This window comes from Babylonia areolata, chromosome 31 (genome assembly GCF_041734735.1).
Source record: "Babylonia areolata isolate BAREFJ2019XMU chromosome 31, ASM4173473v1, whole genome shotgun sequence".
Lineage (NCBI taxonomy): Eukaryota > Metazoa > Mollusca > Gastropoda > Neogastropoda > Buccinidae > Babylonia > Babylonia areolata.
The window spans coordinates 7,778,919-7,803,918 of NC_134906.1; the positions used below are offsets into that span (position 1 = coordinate 7,778,919).

The 25,000-nt window shown below is 43.7% G+C and overlaps 1 protein-coding gene across 1 annotated transcript in view; it reads left to right on the top strand.

Annotated features, from left to right (window-relative positions):
• LOC143275765 (SCO-spondin-like) overlaps positions 1-25,000 on the top strand; it is a 47,357-nt gene that overhangs the window by 12,311 nt on the left and 10,046 nt on the right. The window contains exons 4-20 of the mRNA XM_076580044.1: positions 3,076-3,186; positions 9,508-9,577; positions 10,401-10,426; positions 11,318-11,384; positions 12,578-12,606; positions 14,585-14,776; positions 15,307-15,498; positions 16,267-16,458; positions 17,223-17,414; positions 17,944-18,135; positions 19,128-19,319; positions 19,958-20,250; positions 20,924-20,928; positions 21,278-21,492; positions 22,133-22,324; positions 22,931-23,122; positions 23,809-24,000. Coding sequence (XP_076436159.1) covers positions 3,076-3,186; positions 9,508-9,577; positions 10,401-10,426; positions 11,318-11,384; positions 12,578-12,606; positions 14,585-14,776; positions 15,307-15,498; positions 16,267-16,458; positions 17,223-17,414; positions 17,944-18,135; positions 19,128-19,319; positions 19,958-20,250; positions 20,924-20,928; positions 21,278-21,492; positions 22,133-22,324; positions 22,931-23,122; positions 23,809-24,000 — 2,544 coding nt within the window. The remainder of the gene's footprint in view (positions 1-3,075; positions 3,187-9,507; positions 9,578-10,400; positions 10,427-11,317; positions 11,385-12,577; positions 12,607-14,584; positions 14,777-15,306; positions 15,499-16,266; positions 16,459-17,222; positions 17,415-17,943; positions 18,136-19,127; positions 19,320-19,957; positions 20,251-20,923; positions 20,929-21,277; positions 21,493-22,132; positions 22,325-22,930; positions 23,123-23,808; positions 24,001-25,000) is intronic.

The following is a 25,000-nucleotide window of genomic DNA, read 5'->3' on the forward strand; positions in this document are numbered from 1 at the left end:
CACTTTCACTGGACACTACTTTTACAGGACACCACTTTCACAGGACACCACTTTTACAGGACACCATTTTCACTGGACACCACTTTCACTGGACAGCGCTTTCACAGGACACCGCTTTCATAGGACACCACTTTCACAGGACACCACTTTCACTGGACACCACTTTCACTGGACACCGCTTTCATAGGACACCACTTTCACAGGACACCACTTTCACTGGACACCGCTTTCATAGGACACCACTTTCACAGGACACCACTTTCACAGGACACCGCTTTCACTGGACACTACTTTCACTGGACACCACTTTCACTGGACGCCACTTTCACAGGACACCGCTTTCACAGGCCACCACTTTCACAGGACACCGCTTTCACAGGCCACCACTTTCACTGGACACCGCTTTCACAGGCCACCACTTTCACTGGACACCACTTTCACAGGCCACCACTTTCACTGGACACCGCTTTCACAGGACACCGCTTTCACAGGACACCGCTTTCACTGGACACCACACCACTTTCACAGGACACCACTTTCACTGGGCACCACTTTCACAGGACATCACTTTCACTGGACACCGCTTTCACAGGACACCGCTTTCACAGGACACCGCTTTCATAGGACACCACTTTCATAGGACACCACTTTCACAGGACACCACTTTCATAGGACACCACTTTCACAGGACACTACTTTCACTGGACACCACTTTCACTGGACACCACTTTCACAGGACACCACTTTCACAGGACACCACTTTCACTGGACACCACTTTCACAGGACACCACTTTCACTGGACACAGTTACTGACACACGCGGACGTGCAGGAAAGGTGCAACCAGAGAAACAGAAGTCACACATTGTTCTGATTCGACGATAGAGGATGAGGCCTTCAAGAACAAATGCCTGAGGAAGCTCCTTCAAATTTCCTGGATCGAGCACAGGACCAATAAATATGTACGGAGCATTAAGAACCTTGCTGGACCTCAGGAACCTCTCCTTTCAACTGTGAAGAGACGCAAGCTGATATGGTTTGGGCACAACACTAGACACACTAGTCTGTCCAAAACAGTCATGCAAGGCACCATCGAGGGCGGGAGAAGAAGAGGAAGACAGCGGAAGAACTGACATGAGAACATCAAACAATGGACCGGACTCCATACACGTGAGCTGCTGCCGGCGGCTGCTGACAGAGACAGATGGAGAAGGGAGGTTGCGTCTGCGGTCCTCAGGCTTCCCCCAACGACTACTTTGTAGTCATAGGCCTGAGGTGAGGTGAGGTGAGGTGAGGTGATGAGGATCCAGACAGAGTTATGAGGGAACTGTGGTTCTCATCTCATCAGAACGTGGTGAATAAAACTACAGAGTTATAAGGGAACACCAGTGGTTCTCATGTCCTCAGAACGTGGTGAATAAAACTACAGAGTTATAAGGGAACACCGGTGGTTCTCATCTCATCAGAATGTGGTGAATAAAACTACAGTTATGAGGGGACATCATCGGTTCCCATGTCATCAGAACGTGGTGAATAAAACTACAAAGTCATGAGGGAACTGTGGTTCTCATCTCATCAGAATGTGGTGAATAAAACTACAGAGTTATGAGGGGACATCAGTGGTTCTCATGTCATCAGAACGTGGTGAATAAAACTACAGTTATGAGGGGACAATGGTTCTCATCTCATCAGATTGTGGTGAATAAAACTACAGAGTTAAGAGGGGACATCTGTGGTTCTCATGTCATCAGAATGTGGTGAATAAAACTACAGAGTTATGAGGGGACATCAGTGGTTCTCATCTCATCAGAACGTGGTGAATAAAACTACAGAGTTATGAGGGAACTGTGGTTCTCATCTCATCAGAATGTGGTGAATAAAACTACAGAGTTATGAGGGAACTGTGGTTCTCATCTCATCAGAATGTGGTGAATAAAACTACAGTTATGAGGGGACATCAGCGGTTCTCATGTCATCAGAACGTGGTGAATAAAACTACAGAGTTATAAGGGAACACCAGTGGTTCTCGTGTCATCAGAATGTGGTGAATAAAACTACAGAGTTATGAGGGAACTGTGGTTCTCATGTCATCAGAACGTGGTGAATAAAACTACAGAGTTATGAAGGAACACCAGTGGTTCTCGTGTCATCAGAATGTGGTGAATAAAACTACAGAGTTATGAGGGGACATCAGTGGTTCTCATGTCATCAGAATGTAGTGAATAAAACTACAGAGTTATGAAGGAACATCAGTGGTTCTCATGTCATCAGAATGTGGTGAATAAAACTACAGAGTTATGAGGGGACATCAGTGGTTCTCATCTCATCAGAATGTGGTGAATAAAACTACAGAGTTATGAGGGAACTGTGGTTCTCTTTTCATCAGAACGTGGTGAATAGCTCGACCCCCAGTCTTGGCGCTTCTGATGGTTTAAGGATGGAGAGGTTCTTTTCTCGGAGATCATCATTTGTGCAGACCTGTCAGCCCCTTACCATTTCATCTGTATACGCATGCAAGTACGCACGTCAAAAGATCCTGTCATCCATGTCAGCGTTCAGCTGGCTATAGAAACAAGAACATACCCATCATGCACACCCCCGAAAACGGATTGTAGCTGCTTTCATGGCGGGATGAAAACGGCCATACATGTACAAGCACACTCACCGGAGAAGAAGAAGGAGAAGAAGAAGAGGCCAGGAAAATGTAGTACAGGATGAGGGAGGGGATTTCATGTTGGTCGGTCATCTTTGAGGAGAAGGTGCCGAGAGAAGGAAAAACACTTCGCTGGGTAGGTGGTGGTGTTTGTAGTGTGGGTGGTGTTTGTGGTGGGCGTGTGGGTGTTTGGGGGTGGTTTTAGGGGAGAGGGTAAACCTGGTCTGTACACCGCTAAGTGTCTGGGGGATGGTTTTTAGGGAAGGGTAGGTAAATCTGGTCTGTACAGCGCTAAGTGTCTGGGGATGGTTTCAGGGGAGGGGTATCACTGCAGTGCTGTCCCCGCCTACCGTGTGTGACGGTATAAAAGGCGGGGGCACGGGAGGTGCCGTGTGTTATCGCCTCCGTGGCTTAATGGATAAGGCATCGGTATCCTGAACGCCGGTGCCGTGTCACACTACAGGACCAACGCCTCGACCACACCACCCGCCACGGAACAGACCACAGCCACGAACAACTTGACCCTAAGGGCAGGTCACCAACAGGAAGTTAACTGACCACAATACTGGCCGTGTCTCACAGGTGACGTGACTTGAGTGCTGATCGTGTCGCTTCACCATCCTCCTGATTGCTGCCGGACGCTGGGAGGTAGGGTGGAGCCTTTTGTTTGTTTGGTTGTTTTGTTTTGTTGGGGTTTTTGACTCACTTGCGTAAACAAAGTGAGTCTATGTTTTAACCCGGTGTTCGGTTGTGTGTGTGTGTGTGTGTGTGTGTGTGCGTGTCTGTGTGTCTGTGTGTCCGTGGTAAACTTTAACATTGACATTTTCTCTGCAAATACTTTGTTAGTTGACACCAAATTAGGCATAAGAATAGGAAAAATTCAGTTCTTTCCAGTCATCTTGTTTAAAACAATATTGCACCTCTGGAATGGGCACAAAAAAAAGAGAAAAAAAAGAAGCCTAATTATATGCAAACTGCATTTACTGTTATATTTATATTTTTTTGTATTCTCTAAACTTGGCACTTTGATCTGATATTCTGACCCAACAACAAGAGCAGTCATTATTATCATTTTTTGTTCAATCAGGAACTTCTTTTGCTAAGCATGGAAGTTTTATTTATTTTGCAAACGTTTTTGGTGCAGATAGTAAAAAAAAGGGAAATTACTCTAATTAATGCTAGGGGTCTTAATTTGCTTTAAACTGATCTTTCTCATCTTAAACATTACATTCTGAAATTATACTCAATACATAAAAAGCTTGGATTTTTTTAAGAGTATCACAAGTGAGTCTTGAAGGCCTTGCCTCTCTTGTTTATTGGGGTTTTTTAAGGATATATTCAAATGACATATACCTGAGTTGCAGTACCTATTTTCACTATTATGTACGTCGTAATGCCTTATGTTTCATTTATCATGTACTCTTTCTTATCCTATTTATGTATCTAATTCGTGTATTTAAGTACTTATGTTAAATATATATGTGTAAGCAAATTTGAAAATTAAAAAAAAGTATAAAAAAAAGAAAAAAAAGGTGGAGCCTTTTTATATTTTTATTATTTTAACTCACTCAGTACGGCCAGTCCTCTCTTCTCCTCTATACAGACCCCTCGGATGTCCAGTGGGTGTCTCAATGACCGAACCTTTAGCTTCCGTCGTCAGAACCTCTTCAGTATAAGAGCCTTCCGCTTGCAATATTTTGATGATGGTAATTGGGGTGAAACGCTGTTAACGTCGTCTCTTTCGCCGTTCGTATGGAGAGAGTTAAAGGAGAAATCAGTGGACGCTTAGAAGTTCTGCAAATGTACAGGACAGAATCAGCATTCTTGGAAGTTTTACATGTTTTTCTTTTTTCTTTTCCCATTCTTCTTCCATTGTCATTTTCTCCTCCTTTCTTTCTGTTATGTTTTATTTCTTTTTTGTTTGTTTGTCTTTTTGAATATATTTTCTCTTTCTTTACCTTTTTTTCATTTTCCTGTAATCTGTCCTCTTCCCATTGGCAAGCTTCGACGTGTTGAAGGCCATGCAAGATATCAACATACACATGATGGTTTCACACACAACCATAGTATCTCAGAGAGGTTAGGTAAATACGATCTCTCTCTCTCTCTCTCTCTCTCTCTCTCTCTCTCTCTCTCTCTCTCCCACACGCACACACACAACTATGTTTGTGCGTGTTTGTGTGTGTGTGTGTGTGTGTGTGTGTGTGTGTGTGACGGGGGGGGGGGGGGGCTTTCATATTTGTGAGACTGCATGTTTGGTGCATATCTGTTTTTTGTTTTTTTGTTTGTTTGTTTGTGTGTGTGTGTGTGTGTGTGTGTGTGTGTTTGCCCTTCTTTTCACATTCATTTGTTTCTTAATTTTATTAATGTTATTGTTATGATTAGGATTATTATGATGATTATCATTGTTAATGTCATATATTTACAATCCCTTTTATTTTATTTATATTTTAATTCATAATTAATTAATCTATTTATTTACATTTTTGTTTGCTATTTTAATTCATCATTCGTTGATTTAATTACTGATCTATTTATTTACTTTTGAATCTTATTTTACTTTCTTCGTGTTTTCCTTCAAGGCCTGACTAAGATTGTTAGGTAACGTTGTTGGTCAGGCATCTGCTGTAGCGTATATGGATTTTTCCGAGCGCAGTGACGCCTCCTTGAGTAATTGAACTGAACGGAACTGAACAGTACACCATGTATGTGCACGCTGGATCTGACCAGCTGAGTCAGTGTGCGCAACATTCGTGCTGTAGACAGAGCAGCTTATCGCGACGACCTGAAATCAGGACTTGAGTGTTTTTTTGGACGTTCAGCTGACCAGTACAACACTGCCCTTCAGACAGTACTGGACAAGCACACCCCTGCATCTCGTTGCAGGGTGTCGTTCAGGAAGGTGTCGTGTCCATGGTTTGGGCTTCTTGGTGAGGAACTGCTAGCAGTTGTGATGACAAGATGACGGGCGCAATAGCCGAGTGGTTAAAGCGTTGGACTGTCAATCTGAGGGTCCCGGGTTCGAATCACGGTGACGGCGCCTGGTGGGTAAAGGGTGGAGATTTTTACGATCTCCCAGGCCAACATATGTGCAGACCTGCTTAGTGCCTGAACCCCCTTCGTGTGTATATGCAAGCTGAAGATCAAATACGCACGTTAAAGATCCTGTAATCCATGTCAGTGTTCGGTGGGTTATGGAAACAAGAACATATCCAGCATGCACACCCCCGAAAACGGAGTATGGCTGCCTATATGGCGGGGTAAAAACGGTCATACACGTAAAAGCCCACTCGTGTGCATACGAGTGAACGCAGAAGAAGAAGAAGAAGATGACAAGATGTGTACCATGTCAGTGATGACAAGATGTGTACCATGTCGGTGATAAAAAGATGTGTACCATGTCAATGGTGACAAGATGTATACCATGTCAGTGATGACAAGATGTGTACCATGTCAGTGATGACAAGATGTGTACCATGTCAGTGATAACAAGATGTGTACCATGTCAATGATGACAAGATGTGTACCATGTCAGTGATGACAAGATGTGTACCGTGTCAGTGATGACAAAATGTATACCATGTCAATGATGACAAGATGTGTACCATGTCAATGATAACAAGACGTGTACCGTGTCAGTGATGACAAGATGTGTACCATGTCAGTGATAACAAGATGTGTACCATATCAATGATAACAAGATGTATACCATGTCAGTGATGACAAGATGTGTACCATGTCAATGATGACAAGATATGTACCATGTCAGTGATAACAAGATGTGTACCGTGTCAATGATAACAAGATGTGTACCGTGTCAATGATAACATGATCTGTACCATGTCAATGATAAGATGTGTACCATGTCAATGATAACAAGATGTGTACCATGTCGGTGATGACAAGATGTGTACCATGTCAGTGATAACAAGATGTGTACCATGTCAGTGATGACAAGATGTGTACCATGTCAATGATGACAAGATGTGTATCATGTCAATGATGACAAGATGTGTACCATGTCAATGATAACAAGATGTGTACCATGTCAGTGATGACAAGATGTGTACCATGTCAGTGATGACAAGATGTGTACCATGTCAATGATAACAAGACGTGTACCGTGTCAGTGATGACAAGATGTGTACCATGTCAATGATAACAAGACGTGTACCGTGTCAATGATAACAAGATGTGTACCGTGTCAATGATAACAAGATGTATACCATGTCAGTGATGACAAGATGTGTACCATGTCAATGATGACAAGATATGTACCATGTCAGTGATAACAAGATGTGTACCATGTCAATGATAACAAGATGTGTACCATGTCAATGATAACAAGATGTGTACCATGTCAGTGATGAAAAGATGTGTACCATGTGAATGATAACAAGACGTGTACCATGTCAGTGGTAACAAGATGTGTACCATGTCTATGATAACAAGATGTGTACCGTGTCAGTGATAACAAGACGTGTACCATGTCAATGATGACAAGATGTGTACCGTGTCAGCGATAACAAGATGTGTACCATGTCAATGATGACAAGACGTGTACCATGTCAATGATAACAAGATGTATGCCATGTCAATGATAACAAGACGTGTACCGTGTCAATGATAACAAGATGTGTACCGTGTCAATGATAACAAGATGTGTACCATGTCGGTGATGACAAGATGTGTACCGTGTCAGTGATGACAAGATGTGTACCATGTCAGTGATGACAAGATTTGTACCATGTCAGTGATGACAAGATGTGTACCATGTCAATGATAACAAGATGTGTACCGTGTCAATGATAACAAGATGTGTACCGTGTCAATGATAACATGATCTGTACCATGTCAATGATAAGATGTGTACCATGTCAATGATAACAAGATGTGTACCATGTCGGTGATGACAAGATGTGTACCATGTCAGTGATAACAAGATGTGTACCATGTCAGTGATGACAAGATGTGTACCATGTCAATGATGACAAGATGTGTATCATGTCAATGATGACAAGATGTGTACCATGTCAATGATAACAAGACGTGTACCATGTCAGTGGTAACAAGATGTGTACCATGTCTATGATAACAAGATGTGTACCGTGTCAGTGATAACAAGACGTGTACCATGTCAATGATGACAAGATGTGTACCGTGTCAGCGATAACAAGATGTGTACCATGTCAATGATGACAAGACGTGTACCATGTCAATGATAACAAGATGTATGCCATGTCAATGATAACAAGACGTGTACCGTGTCAATGATAACAAGATGTGTACCGTGTCAGTGATGACAAGATGTGTACCATGTCAGTGATAACAAGATGTGTACCATATCAATGATAACAAGATGTATACCATGTCAGTGATGACAAGATGTGTACCATGTCAATGATGACAAGATATGTACCATGTCAGTGATAACAAGATGTGTACCGTGTCAATGATAACAAGATCTGTACCGTGTCAATGATAACATGATCTGTACCATGTCAATGATAAGATGTGTACCATGTCAATGATAACAAGATGTGTACCATGTCGGTGATGACAAGATGTGTACCATGTCAGTGATAACAAGATGTGTACCATGTCAGTGATGACAAGATGTGTACCATGTCAATGATGACAAGATGTGTATCATGTCAATGATGACAAGATGTGTACCATGTCAATGATAACAAGATGTGTACCATGTCAGTGATGACAAGATGTGTACCATGTCAGTGATGACAAGATGTGTACCATGTCAATGATAACAAGATGTGTACCATGTCAATGATAACAAGATGTGTGCCGTGTCAGTAATAACAAGATGTGTCCCATGTCAATGATAACAAGACGTGTACCGTGTCAATGATAACAAGATGTGTACCATGTCAGTGATGACAAGATGTGTACCATGTCAGTGATAACAAGATGTGTACCATGTCAATGATGACAAGATATGTACCATGTCAGTGATAACAAGATGTGTACCATGTCAATGATAACAAGATGTGTACCATGTCAATGATAACAAGATGTGTACCATGTCAGTGATGAAAAGATGTGTACCATGTCAATGATAACAAGACGTGTACCATGTCAGTGATAACAAGATGTGTACCATGTCTATGATAACAAGATGTGTACCGTGTCAGTGATAACAAGACGTGTACCATGTCAATGATGACAAGATGTGTACCGTGTCAGCGATAACAAGATGTGTACCATGTCAATGATGACAAGACGTGTACCATGTCAATGATAACAAGATGTATGCCATGTCAATGATAACAAGACGTGTACCATGTCAATGATAACAAGATGTGTACCGTGTCAATGATAACAAGATGTGTACCATGTCGGTGATGACAAGATGTGTACCATGTCAGTGATGACAAGATGTGTACCATGTCAGTGATGACAAGATGTGTACCATGTCAGTGATGACAAGATGTGTACCATGTCAGTGATAACAAGATGTGTACCATGTCAGTGATGACAAGATGTGTACCATGTCAGTGATGACAAGATGTGTACCATGTCAGTGATAACAAGATGTATACCATGTCAATGATGACAAGACGTGTACCATGTCAATGATAACAAGATGTGTACCGTGTCAATGATAACAAGATGTGTACCATATCAGTGATGACAAGATGTGTACCATGTCAGTGATAAGATGTGTACCATGTCAGTGATAACAAGATGTGCACCATGTCAGTGATAACAAGATGTGTACCATGTCAATGATAACAAGATGTGTACCATGTCAATGATAACAAGATGTGTACCATGTCAATGATGACAAGATGTATACCATGTCAATGATAACAAGATGTGTACCATGTTGTCCAGTACTGACCATGAAGACGCTTCTCGTGCTCCCGTTGTTGGCCATTTTCCTGCCCGTTACCATGACAACACGGTGAGTGCAGGAGACGGGTAATGTCCACGTCCCACATCCGTCACCCCTCCTCCACATCCGTCACCCCTCCTCCACATCCGTCACCCTCCCACATCCGTCACCCCTCCCACATCCGTCACCCTCCCACATCCGTCACCCGTGCAGTTATAATTACTCTTTGTTGAGTAGAATGGAACAGAATAGATTAGAATAGATCAGAATAGAACATGTCACAAGGAATATTGTGGGAATTGTGCATGAAAAGGTAATAAACATGAATCGAAAATCATACACAAACACATACACAGCAAAACGTTTGATAGCACTATGTTATTGAACATAAGGTGGAGTGATAGTACTATGTTACTGGATGTCATGTGGACTAACAGTACAATGTTACGAAACGACAGGTAGACTGATAGTATTGTCATAGAATGTCAGGTGGACTGACAGTACTGTCATAGAATGTCAGGTGGACTGACAGTACTGTCATTGGATGTCAGGTGGACTGACAGTACTGTCATAGAATGCCAGGTGGACTGACAGTACTGTCATATAATGTCAGGTGGACTGACAGTACTGTTATTGGATGTCAGGTGGACTGACAGTACTGTCATAGAATGTCAGGTGGACTGACAGTACTGTCATTGGATGTCAGGTGGACTGACAGTACTGTTGTTGTATGTCAGGTGGACTGACAGTACTGTCATAGAATGCCAGGTGGACTGACAGTACTGTCATAGAATGCCAGGTGGACTGACAGTACTGTTATTGGATGTCAGGTGGACTGACAGTACTGTCATAGAATGTCAGGTGGACTGACAGTACTGTTATTGGATGTCAGGTGGACTGACAGTACTGTCATTGGATGTCAGGTGGACTGACAGTACTGTCATAGAATGTCAGGTGGACTGACAGTACTGTCATTGGATGTCAGGTGGACTGACAGTACTGTCACTGGATGTCAGGTGGACTGACAGTACTGTCACTGGATGTCAGGTGGACTGACAGTACTGTCATAGAATGTCAGGTGGACTGACAGTACTGTCACTGGATGTCAGGTGGACTGACAGTACTGTTGTTGTATGTCAGGTGGACTGACAGTACTGTCACTGGATGTCAGGTGGACTGACAGTACTGTCATAGAATGTCAGGTGGACTGACAGTACTGTCATAGAATGTCAGGTGGACTGACAGTACTGTTGTTGTATGTCAGGTGGACTGACAGTACTGTCATAGAATGCCAGGTGGACTGACAGTACTGTCATTGGATGTCAGGTGGACTGACAGTACTGTCATTGGATGTCAGGTGGACTGAGTACTGTTATTGAACATCAGGTGGACTGATAGTACTGTGTTATTGGATGTTAGGTGACTGACTGACAGTTATGGAATGTCAGGTGGACAAAAAGTACTGTTGTATGGATTGACAGGTGGACTTAAAGCACTGTGCTATGGATTGACAGGTGGACTTGAAGCACTGTGCTATGGATTGACAGGTGGACTTGAAGCACTGTGCTATGGATTGACAGGTGGACTTAAAGCACTGTGCTATGGATTGACAGGTAGACTAAAAGTACTGTTGTATAGATTGACACGTGGACTAACAGCACTGTGCTATGGATTGACAGGTGGACTTAGTACTGTACTATGGATTGACAGGTGGACTTAAAGCACTGTGCTATGGATTGACAGGTGGACTAAAAGCACTGTGCTATGGATTGACAGGTGGACTAACAGTAATGTGCTATGGATTGACAGGTGCAGTTACACCTGTAAATCGGAAACTTGCACGACGGTGGAACGGGAAGATTTGCAGAACTGTGACGTGAGTTTTTTGATTGATTGATATGAATACTTATATAGCGTCTATCCTTAGTCGGAGACCAAGCTCTAAGCGGTTTACTAACGCGGGGTCATTTGCACAACAAGCTAGCTGCCTATCTGGGTAGAGCCGACTGATGGCTGCCACTGGGCGCTCATCATTCGTTTCCCGTGTCATTCAATCAGGTTTCAGACACACACACATGCACACTCAGACAAACATGTAACATTTTACATTTATGACCGTTTTGTTCATTTACCCCGCCATGTATGCAGCCATACTCCGTTTTCGGGGTGTGCATGCTGAGTATGTTCTTGTTTCTATAACCCACTGAACGCTGACATGGATTACAGGATCTTTAACGTGCGTATTTGATCTTCTGCATGCGTATGCACATGAAGGGGGTTCAGGCACTTGCAGGTCTGCACATATGTTGACTGGAAGATCGGAAAAATCTCCACCCTTTACCCACCAGGCGCCGTCGCCGAGATTCGAGCTCGGGACCCTCAGATTGAAATTTCAACACTTTAACCATTCGGCTGTTGCGCCGTTATTTCTCTCTCTCTCTCTCTCTCTCTCTCTCTCTCACGCACGCACACACACACACACATGCACACACACACACACACACACACGCACACACACACACACACACACACACACACACACACACACAAGAAGACAGATTGTGCAACAAGTGTAACATCCTGGAAGACGAAATCCATCTTCCTGATCATTGTATTAAATATAAAACCTTAAGGCAACAATTTTTTTTAAAGATATTCAAAATTCGAATAACACAGGAAATATTCCCAGACAGGTGATGCTAACAGATGATGGATATATACAAACAAGATTAGGAAAATTTGTTTATGAATGCTGCTGCAATTTACTGCATTAACTGATAGATTAATTGTGTGTTTTTCATTCATTCATTTATTTACCATTGCACTTGTGTCTTATAAACCTTACGGTTTCATGACAATAAAATCTATTCTATTCTATTCTATTCACACACACACACACACACACACACACACACACAGAGAGAGAGAGAGACACACACACAAGCCATTGTCGAACAATGGGAACATGTTCCATTGTCACTAACGTCTGCCCTGAACATCAAAGTGATTATTTCCAGAATGATGCACGTGCATGCTGATTTCTGGTAAGACGTGTTGTTTGTTTTTCAGGGAAAGGTGTTACAAGCCATGTCCCAGAGGTGAGTATCGTTTTGAATGTGAAGGGTAATCTTCGTTGATGGGAGGATTGAATTCTTCTCTTCTGACGCTTTAGCCTTTTGGCTGTGTGCTGTGTGTCAAAGGTTCAAACCTTGCTTTATGTCATTTATATTGAATTTATATCTTGTCATTCACCTTTGGCTATTTTTGAGTAATTTCGGTTAAAAATGGTGAAGCATGTTCTGAAAAATACCAAGAAAAGTATCAGAAAACAGATATGTGACAAACTGTGAAAATTAGTGATCGTTTAAATTCTTTTTACTTCATTTTTGTTGTTGTTGACATTCAAATATTATGATCGTTGTATTTGAGATATAATTGCAAGTCTGAACCATCTGAAGTTTTGTTGTAAATGCGTCTTTAAGGAAAGGAAAGAGAAAAATATTTTCTTTGGTTTTTCAGTATAATCGGTATATTGCTTGACGTGAGACATTGATTGATTGAATAAACTGAGTAAACTTTTTAAGACAGTAGGGCCAGTTGGGGCCAACCTATATCAGAATAATGAACGGTATTTGCTGAATGTAACATCGCAATGAACGGTATTTGCTGAATGTAACATCGCAATGAACGATATATGCTGAATGTTACATTACAATGAACAATATACTGAGTGTTACATCATAATGAACGATGCATGCTGAATGTTACATCACAATGAACAATATACTGAATGTTACATCACAATGAATGATATGTGCTGAATGTTACATGTGAATGAATTGCTCCATCATTGCACCAAATGTAGTTCTTTTTCGATTAATTAGAAACTTTAATCATCACTTCATATTATTATTTTTTTCTCTCAAGGCTTGACGAAGCGCGCTGCTTTACGCTGCTGGTCAGGCATTTGCATAACAGATGTAGTGTTGCATATATGGATTTGTCCAAACACAGGAATGTCTTCTCGAGTAACTGAATTGAACTGAACTTAGACAGGACGTAGTGAGTTAGCTGGAGATGACAGATTATCATACTCACAGCAGTGCCGATAATTTGAAACGTGTTGACAACAAAGACGTGGAACAAGCTCCCTGATAACCTCCGTCATTCTGATTCCCTCGCATCTTTTAAATCTCGTCTCAAAACTCACCTTTTCCCTCAGCAATAAGTTCAATTGTGGCAGGTCCACTTCCTTTGCGTTAGCTGTGCTTGACTATGTGTGTATACATATGTATGTGTACATAACTACATGCATGTATATGAATGTGTATTGTGTGTGCGTGTGCGTGTGTTTATTTAAGTTTGTGCCTGCCTATGTGTGCATATGTGTTAGGGTAGCTGTTAGATACACATGTATGTTAAAATGTATGTATGCAGCGCGCGCGCGCGCGCGCGTGTGTGTGTGTGTGTGTGTAGTCACATTCTGGTGTGTGTATGTAACATAGATATGATGTATTATGTTAACAAAAGCGTTTTTGTAAAGCACCTAGAGCAGATTTCTGGATAGTGTGCTATAGAAGTATCCATTATTATTATTATTATTATTATTATTAAACACAGAAGATCAGGCAATCAGTTCTACATGTTCACCACGTCATCATGCCTTGCAGAGTACCCGAGACACACAGGGTGGTTTCGTAAACAAAACGTTTAGTTTCGAACACAGTACCATCAGAATAGGGAGAGGTGAAGGGAGGGGTGAGTGAACGTTTGGGTCTGTCTTCATGATTGTATTTTGTCGTTTTACGTGCTTGCAAGGAATTTTTTTTTCTTATTTCATGAGGACATGATCAAGTCCGAAATCTGAAGTTTGAAGAGTAACTGCAGTACTGTGTGTCACAATGATTAACCAAAGTTTGCTAAAACTGTAAGCGAGTGATTAAAATTAAGAGCTATCATAAAATACATACTTGCGTGTACATGACTTGATAACAAGGCCTTGTGTCTTCTGATGTCTATGAGGACCCCCTTACTGTGTCCAAACGGTGAACAGTAACTGCAGCACTGTGTGTCCAGTTGACGGCGGATGGAGTGGCTGGAGCAGCTGGCAGACCAGCGGTAGCTGTAGCGTGACCTGTGGCAGTGGACGGCAGACCACAACGCGATCCCGCTCCTGCAGTAACCCCAGCCCCAGACACGGTGGCAGGGTCTGCAGTGGAGGCTCTACACAACACAGCTCCACATTTTGTGGGAAACAGCCATGTCCAGGTGAGAATACACACTATGGAACAGCCATGTACAGGTGAGAACACACACTATGGAACAGCCATGTACAGGTGAGAACACACACTATGGAACAGCCATGTAAGGTGAGAACACACACAGTGGAACAGCCATGTACAGGTGAGAACACACTGGGGAACAGAAAGGTACAGGTAAAACACACAGAGGAACGGATAGGTACAGATGAGAATACACATGCAAAAGCAACAGTCATGTACAGGTTAGAACGCAGACATGAACGGCGATGTATAGGTGAAGAAACAAACACAGGATTAGCCAGTTTCAACTCTTTTGCATGACGTCTGTGTTTCTACAATGAAAGTTCAGTGATGCAGTCACAATGATAAACCAAAGTTTGCTAAAACTAAACGCGAGTCATTAAAATTAAGAGCTATCATAAAATACATACTGGCGTGTACATAACTTGATAACAAGGCCTTGTGCCTTCTGATGTTTATGAGGACCCCCTTACTGTGTCCAAACGGTGAACAGTAACTGCAGCACTGTGTGTCCAGTTGACGGCGGATGGAGTGGCTGGAGCAGCTGGCAGACCAGCGGTAGCTGTAGCGTGACCTGTGGCAGTGGACGGCAGACCAAAACGCGATCCCGCTCCTGCAGTAACCCCAGCCCCAGACACGGTGGCAGGGTCTGCAGTGGAGGCTCTACACAACACAGCTCCACATTTTGTGGGAAACAGCCATGTCCAGGTGAGAACACATACTATGGAACAGCCATGTACAGGTGAGAACACACACAGTGGAACAGACATATACAGGTTAAAACACACACAGTGGAACTAACATGTACAGGTAAGAACAAACAGTGGAACAGACAGGTACAGGTGAGAACACACACACTGAAACAGCCATGTACAGGTGAGAACACACACAGTGGAACAGACAGGTACAGGTGAGAACACACACATACACAGTGGAACAGACAGGTACAGGTGAGAACACACACAGTGGAACACCCATGTACAGGTAAGAACACACTATGGAACACCCATGTACAGGTGAGAACACGCACAGTGGAACAGTCATGTACAGGTGAGAACACACACAGTGGGACAGACATGTGCAGGTGAGAACACACTGAGGAACAGAAAGGTACATGTAAAACACAGAGGAACGGATAGGTACAGATGAGAATACATATACAAAGCAACAGTCATGTACAGGTTAGAACGCAGACATGAACGGCGATGTATAGGTGAAGAAACAAACACAGGATTAGCCAGTTTCAACTCTTTTGCATGACGTCTGTGTTTCTACAATGAAAGTTCAGTGATGCAGTCACAATGATAAACCGAAGTTTGCTAAAACTAAAAGCGAGTGATTCAAATTAAGAGCTATCATAAAATACATACTGGCATGTACATAACTTGATAACAAGGCCTTATACCTTCTGATGTTTGTGAGGACCCCCTTACTGTGTCCAAACGGTGAACAGTAACTGCAGCACTGTGTGTCCAGTTGACGGCGGATGGAGTGGCTGGAGCAGCTGGCAGACCAGCGGTAGCTGTAGCGTGACCTGTGGCAGTGGACGGTTGACACAGAGACGTCAGCGTGACTGCACTGATCCGTCCCCTCAGTACGGCGGCAAGACGTGCACTGGCAACTCGACAGAGACGAGGAGCACACCTTGCAGGAAACAGCCATGTCCAGGTGAGAACACACACAGTGGAACAGTCATGTACAGGTGAGAACACACACAGTAGAACAGCCATGTACAGGTGAGAACACACACAGTAGAACAGCCATGTACAGGTGAGAACACACACAGTGGAACAGTCATGTACAGGTGAGAACACACACAGTGGAACAGCCATGTACAGGTGAGAACACACACAGTGGAACAGTCATGTACAGGTGAGAACACGCCTACGTTTCGGCGACTGGGAAGCGGTAAATGGCGTTTTCAGATTCCGGAACGAACCTCAACGAAATAAACCATAAATGATCTGGAAATACAGCTTAATTCGGGAGACTTAGAACCTATTATTGGTATCACTGTGAAGATTTTGTCCATCTATGTTGAAGCCTTATTTGGTATTGGCAGACAAAGTTTTTCCAGAGAAAATAGCAAACTTAAAGTTTACCACGGACACACAAACATATATACATACATGCATATGTACACACACACACACACACACACACACACACACACACACACACACACACACACACACACAACTGAACACCAGGTTGTAACATAGACTCACTTTGTTTACACAAGTGAGTCAATAAAAGGGCAAAACACAAATGACAAGAAGGAATAAGAACATGATATGAATATTCATTTGGAGAACAGGGGCATGAGCAGAAATCCTGTAAGGAAATGTTAGTTCTCGTGGCATGTGGACCTCTATGAGGACCCCCTTACTGTGTCCAAACGGTGAACAGTAACTGCAGCACTGTGTGTCCAGTTGACGGCGGATGGAGTGGCTGGAGCAGCTGGCAGACCAGCGGTAGCTGTAGCGTGACCTGTGGCAGTGGACGGTTGACACAGAGACGTCAGCGTGACTGCACTGATCCGTCCCCTCAGTACGGCGGCAAGACGTGCACTGGCAACTCGACAGAGACGAGGAGCACACCTTGCAGGAAACAGCCATGTCCAGGTGAGGACACACACATTGGAACAGTCATGTACAGGTGAGAACACACACAGTGGAACAGTCATGTACAGGTGAGAACACGCCTACGTTTCGGCGACTGGGAAGCGGTAAATGGCGTTTTCAGATTCTGGAACGAGCCTCTACGAAATAAACCATAAATGATCCAGAAATACGGCTTAATACGGGAGACTTACAACCTATTAATGGTATCACTGTGAGGATTTTTCCACATATGGTAAAGCCACATTTGGTATTGGCAGACAAAGTGTTTCTAGAGAAAGTCTTATAGTTTACCACGAACACACAGACAGACACACATACACACAACAGAACACCGGGTTATAAAATAGATTCACTTTGTTTACACAAGTGAGTCAATAAAAGGGCAAAACACAAAAGACAGGAAGGAATAAGAACATGCTATTTATGCTCTCCAGTAATGAAATGTTAGTTCTCGTGGCATGTTGACGTCTGTGAGGACCCCCTTACTGTGTCCAAACGGTGAACAGTAACTGCAGCACTGTGTGTCCAGTTGACGGCGGATGGAGTGGCTGGAGCAGCTGGCAGACCAGCGGTAGCTGTAGCGTGACCTGTGGCAGTGGACGGTTGACACAGAGACGTCAGCGTGACTGCACTGATCCGTCCCCTCAGTACGGCGGCAAGACGTGCACTGGCAACTCGACAGAGACGAGAAGCACACCTTGCAGGAAACAGCCATGTCCAGGTGAGAACACGCACAATGGAAAAGCCATGTGCAGGTGAAAACACACAAAGTGGAATAGCCCTTTTCAGATGAAAACACGCACAGTGGAACAGCCATGTGCAGGTGAGAACACAAAAACACAGAGAAACACAACATATCCAGTTGAGAAGGCATTTAGGTATGTACAGGTTCAAATGTACACACATAAAAACAATTAAAAAAAAAATTTTTAAACCCCAACAACCAACAAACAATTACAAAAAAAAAAAAAAAAAAAAAAAAAAAAAAAAAAAAAGCTGGCCTGCTGGTGGGATCAAATCATGGATGTTCTGTTCAGTTATTCAGTATCCACTTTTGAATATTCATATGCAGTGAACACGTCGATGGTGCAGTAAGTGTCACTGTTTGTGTTCTGTCAAGAATTTGTATTTCCTTTCTTGTAATTGCGAACAAGAAGAGCGATGTTATACCGAATTCTAACCAAGCATAGCCTAAGTTCCAGCAATTGAGAGGCGGTAAATTGCGTTTTTGGATTCCGGAACGAGCCTCAACGAAATAAACCATAAATTATCCGGAAATACGGCTTAATTCGGGACACTTACAACCTATTATTGGTATCACTGTGAAGATTTTTTCCTTATATGTTAAAGCCAAATTTGGTATTGGCAGACAAAGTTTTTCCAGAGAAAATAGCAAACTTAAAGTTTACCACGGACACACAAACATATATACATACATGCATACGTAAACACACACACACACACACGCACGCACACACAACTGAACACCAGGTTGTAACATAGTCTCACTTTGTTTACACAAGTGAGTCAATAAAAGGGCAAAACACAAATGACAGGAGGGAATTAGAACATGATATGAATATTCATTTGGAGAACAGGGGCATGAGCAGAAATCCTGTAAGGAAATGTTAGTTCTCGTGGCATGTTGACGTCTATGAGGACCCCCTTACTGTGTCCAAACGGTGAACAGTCACTGCAGCACTGTGTGTCCAGTTGACGGCGGATGGAGTGGCTGGAGCAGCTGGCAGACCAGCGGTAGCTGTAGCGTGACCTGTGGCAGTGGACGGCAGACCAAAACGCGATCCCGCTCCTGCAGTAACCCCAGCCCCAGACACGGTGGCAGGGTCTGCAGTGGAGGCTCTACACAACACAGCTCCACATTTTGTGGGAAACAGCCATGTACAGGTGAGAACACACACAGTGGAACAGCCATGTACAGGTGAGAACACACACAGTGGAACAGCCATGTACAGGTGAGAACACACTGGAACAGCCATGTACAGGTGAGAACACACACAGTGGAACAGACAGGTACAGGTGAGAACACACACAGTGGAACAGACAGGTACAGGTGAGAACACACACATACACAGTGGAACAGACAGGTACAGGTGAGAACACATACAGTGGAACAGACATGTACTGGTGAGAACATACACAGAGGAACAGACATGAGCAGGTGAGAACACACAGAGGAACAGAAAGGTACAGATGACAATACATATACAAAGCAACAGTCATGTACAGGTGAGAACGCAGACATGAACAGCGATGCATAGGTGAAGAAACACACACACAGGATCAGCCAGGTACAACTCTTTTGCATGACGTCTGTGTTTCTACAATGAAAGTTCAGTGATGCAGTTACAATGATAAACCAAAGTTTGCTAAAACTAAAAGCGAGTGATTAAAATTAAGAGCTATCATAAAATACATACTGGTGTGTACATAACTTGATAACAAGGCCTTGTGCCTTCTGATGTTTATGAGGACCCCTCACTGTGTCCAAACGGTGAACAGTAACTGCAGCACTGTGTGTCCAGTTGACGGCGGATGGAGTGGCTGGAGCAGCTGGCAGACCAGCGGTAGCTGTAGCGTGACCTGTGGCAGTGGACGGTTGACACAGAGACGTCAGCGTGACTGCACTGATCCGTCCCCTCAGTACGGCGGCAAGACGTGCACTGGCAACTCGACAGAGACGAGGAGCACACCTTGCAGGAAACAGCCATGTCCAGGTGAGAACACACACATTGGAACAGTATCAGTATCAGTGTCAGTAGCTCTTGTTGTTGTGTCAGAATATCAGATCAAAGTGCTAAGTTTAGAGAATAAAAAATATAAATATAACAGTAAATTCAATTTACATATAATTTGGCTTTTTTTGTGCCCATCCCAGAGGTGCAATATTGTTTTAAAGAAGATGACTGGAAAGAACTGAATCTTTCCTATTTCTATGCCAAATTTGGTGTATTTGCAGAGAAAATGGCAATGTTAAAGTTTACCACAGACACACAGACACAGACACACACACACACACACACACACACACACACACACACATACACACACAACCGAACACTGGGTTAAAATATAGACTCACTTTGTTTACACAAGTGAGTAAAAAAAAAAAAAAAAGACTGGCCTGCGGGCGGGATCGAATCATGGGTGTTCTGTTCAGTTATTCAGTATCTACTTTTGAATATTCATATGCAGTAAACACGTCGATGGTGTAGTAAGTGTCACTGTTTGTGTTCTAGAATTTGTATTTCTTTTCTTGTAATTGCGAACACGAAAATAGATGTTATATCGAATTCTAACCAAGCATAGCCAACGTTCCAGCAATTGAGAAGCGGTAAACTGCGTTTGTTGGAATCCGGAACGAGCTTCAACGAAATAAACCATAAATGATCCGGAAATACGGCTTAATTCGGGAGATTACAATCTATTATTGGCATGACTATGAAGATTTTTTTCCCCAAATATGTTATATCCACATTTTGTATTGGCAGACAAAGTATTTCCAGAGAAAAAGGCAATCTTAAAGTTTACCACAGACTCACTGACATACATACATACATGCATACATACATACAGACAGACTGACAAACACACACACACACACACAAACACACACACACACACACACACGCACACACACACACATACACACATGTCATACAACTGAACATCGGGTAATAACACAGACTCACTTTGTTTACACAAGTGAGTCAATAAATCGGCAAAATACAAATGACAGGAAGGAATAAGAACATGCTATTTCTGCTCTCCAGTAATGAAATGTTAGTTCACGTGGCATGTGGACCTCTATGAGGACCCCTTTACTGTGTCAAAACGGTGAACAGTAATTGCAGCACTGTGTGTCCAGTTGACGGCGGATGGAGTGGCTGGAGCAGCTGGCAGACCAGCGGTAGCTGTAGCATGACCTGCGGCAGTGGAGGGCTGACACAGAGACGTCAGCGTGACTGCACTGATCCGTCCCCTCAGTACGGCGGCAAGACGTGCACTGGCAACTCGACTGAGACGAGGAGCACACGTTGCAGGAAACAGCCATGTCCAGGTGAGAACACACACAGTGGAACAACCATTTCCAGGTGAGAACACACACGTGGGAACAGTCATGTGCAGGTGAGAACACACACATTGGAACAGCCATGTACAGGTGAGAACACACACAGTGGAACAGTCATGTACAGGTGAGAACACGCCTACGTTTCGGCGACTGGGAAGCGGTAAATGGCGTTTTCAGATTCTGGAACGAGCCTCAACGAAATAAACCATAAATGATCCAGAAATACAGCTAAATACGGGAGACTTACAACCTATTAATGGTATCACTGTGAAGATTTTTCCACATATGGTAAAGCCACATTTGGTATTGGCAGACAAAGTGTTTCTAGAGAAAGTCTTATAGTTTACCACGAACACACAGACAGACACACATACACACAACAGAACACCGGGTTATAATATAGATTCACTTTGTTTACACATGTGAGTCAATAAAAGGGCAAAATACAAATGACAGGAAGGAATAAGAACATGGTATGAATATTCATTTGGAGAACAGGGGCATGAGCAGAAATATCATTTTCTGCTCTCCAGTAATGAAATGTTAGTTCACGGAGCATGTTGACGTCTGTGAGGACCCCCTCACTGTGTCCAAACGGTGAACAGTAACTGCAGCACTGTGTGTCCAGTTGACGGCGGATGGAGTGGCTGGAGCAGCTGGCAGACCAGCGGTAGCTGTAGCGTGACCTGTGGCAGTGGAGGGCTGACACAGAGACGTCAGCGTGACTGCACTGATCCGTCCCCTCAGTACGGCGGCAAGACGTGCACTGGCAACTCGACAGAGACGAGGAGCACACCTTGCAGGAAACAGCCATGTCCAGGTGAGAACACATGCAGTGGAACAGTCATGTACAGGTGAGAACACACACAGTGGAACAGCCATGTACAGGTGAGAACACACACAGTGGAACAGTCATGTACAGGTGAGAACACGCCTACGTTTTGGCGACTGGGAAGCGGTAAATGGCGTTTTCAGATTCTGGAACGAGCCTCAACGAAATAAACCATAAATGATCCGGAAATACAGCTAAATACGGGAGACTTACAACCTATTAATGGTATCACTGTGAGGATTTTTCCACATATGGTAAAGCCACATTTGGTATTGGCAGACAAAGTGTTTCTAGAGAAAGTCTTATAGTTTACCACGAACACACAGACAGACACACATACACACAACAGAACACCGGGTTATAAAATAGATTCACTTTGTTTACACAAGTGAGTCAATAAAAGGGCAAAACACAAATGACAGGAAGGAATTAGAACATGATATGAATATTCATTTGGAGAACAGGGGCATGAGCAGAAATCATGATTTCTGCTCTCCTGTAAGGAAATGTTAGTTCTCGTGGCATGTTGACGTCTGTGAGGACCCCCTTACTGTGTCCAAACGGTGAACAGTAACTACAGCACTGTGTGTCCAGTTCACGGCGGATGGAGTGGCTGGAGCAGCTGGCAGACCAGCGGTAGCTGTAGCGTGACCTGTGGCAGTGGACGGTTGACACAGAGACGTCAGCGTGACTGCACTGATCCGTCCCCTCAGTACGGCGGCAAGACGTGCACTGGCAACTCGACAGAGACGAGGAGCACACCTTGCAGGAAACAGCCATGTCCAGGTGAGAACACACACATTGGAACAGTATCAGTATCAGTGTCAGTAGCTCTTGTTGTTGTGTCAGAATATCAGATAAAAGTGCCAAGTTTAGAGAATTAAAAAAAAACCCAAAAAAACAGTAAATTCAGTTTGCATATAAATTGGCTTTTTTTGTGCCCATCCCAGAGGTGCAATATTGTTTTAAAGAAGATGACTGGAAAGAACTGAATTTTTCCTATTTCTATGTCAAATTTGGTGTATTTGCAGAGAAAATGGCAATGTTAAAGTTTACCACGGACACACAGACACACACAGACACACAGACACACACACACACACACACACACACACACACACACACACAGACAACCGAACACTGGATTAAAACATACTCACTTTGTTTACACAAGTGAATCAAAAAAAGACTGGCCTGCTGGCGGGATCGAATCATGGGTGTTCTGTTCAGTTATTCAGTATCCACTTTTGAATATTCATATGCAGTAAACACGTCGATGGTGTAGTAAGTGTCACTGTTTGTGTTCTAGAATTTGTATTTCTTTTCTTGTAATTGCGAGCAGGGGAATGAGCAGAAATCATGATTTCTGCTCTCTAGTAAGGAAATGTTAGTTCACGTGGCATGTTGATGTCTATGAGGACCCCCTTACTGTGTCCAAACGGTGAACAGTAACTGCAGCACTGTGTGTCCAGTTGACGGCGGATGGAGTGGCTGGAGCAGCTGGCAGACCAGCGGTAGCTGTAGCGTGACCTGTGGCAGTGGACGGCTGACACAGAGACGTCAGCGTGACTGCACTGATCCGTCCCCTCAGTACGGCGGCAAGACATGCACTGGCAACTCGACAGAGACGAGGAGCACACCTTGCAAGAAACAGCCATGTCCAGGTGAGAACACACACAGTGGAACAGACATGTACAGGTGAGAACACACACAGTGGAACAGCCATGTACAGGTGAGAACACTTAAGTGGAATAGACATGTACAGGTGAGAACACTTACAGCGGAACAGACTTATCCAGGTGAGAACACTTAAGTGGAACAGACATGTCCAGGTGAGAACACTTACAGTGGAACTGACACGTGCAGGTGAGAACACTCAGAGGAAAACAGCCATTTTCAGGTGAGAACACACAGAAGAACAGCCTTATACAGATGAGAACACAGAAAAACAAACATATACAGGTGGGAACACGCACACACAACAGCCATGCACAGGTGAGAACACACAGAAAAAACAAACATGTACAGGTTAGAACAGACACATGAATAGCTCTCCATGTGGATGCAGGTCAGTTGTGGGGCGCCATCACGTGAGCAGTTGTGTGTGTGTGTGTGTGTGTGTGTGTGTGTGTTTTGTATTGTTGTTGTTGTTGTTTTTGAGTCGTTAACTGCACTGAGTAGAGGAATGAACGGCAGTTGATCCCAACAGTGGCCCACCCCTCCATGACACCATGGATCCCAACAGTGACCCCTCCATGACACCGTGGATCCCAACAGTGACCCTCTCCATGACACCGTGGATCCCAACAGTGACCCCCCCCTCCATGACACCGTGGATCCCAGCAGTGACCCCTCCATGACACCATGGATCCCAACAGTGACCCCTCTATGACACCGTGGATCCCAACAGTGACCCTCTCCATGACACCGTGGATCCTAACAGTGACCCCTCCATGACACCATGGACCCCAACAGTGACCCCCCCTCTCCATGACACCATGGATCCCAACAGTGACCCCTCCCCCTCTCCATGACACCATGGATCCCAACAGTGACCCCTCCCCCTCTCCATGACACCATGGATCCCAACAGTGACCCTCTCTCTCCATGACACCATGGATCCCAACAGTGACCCCCTCTCCATGACATCATGGATCCCAACAG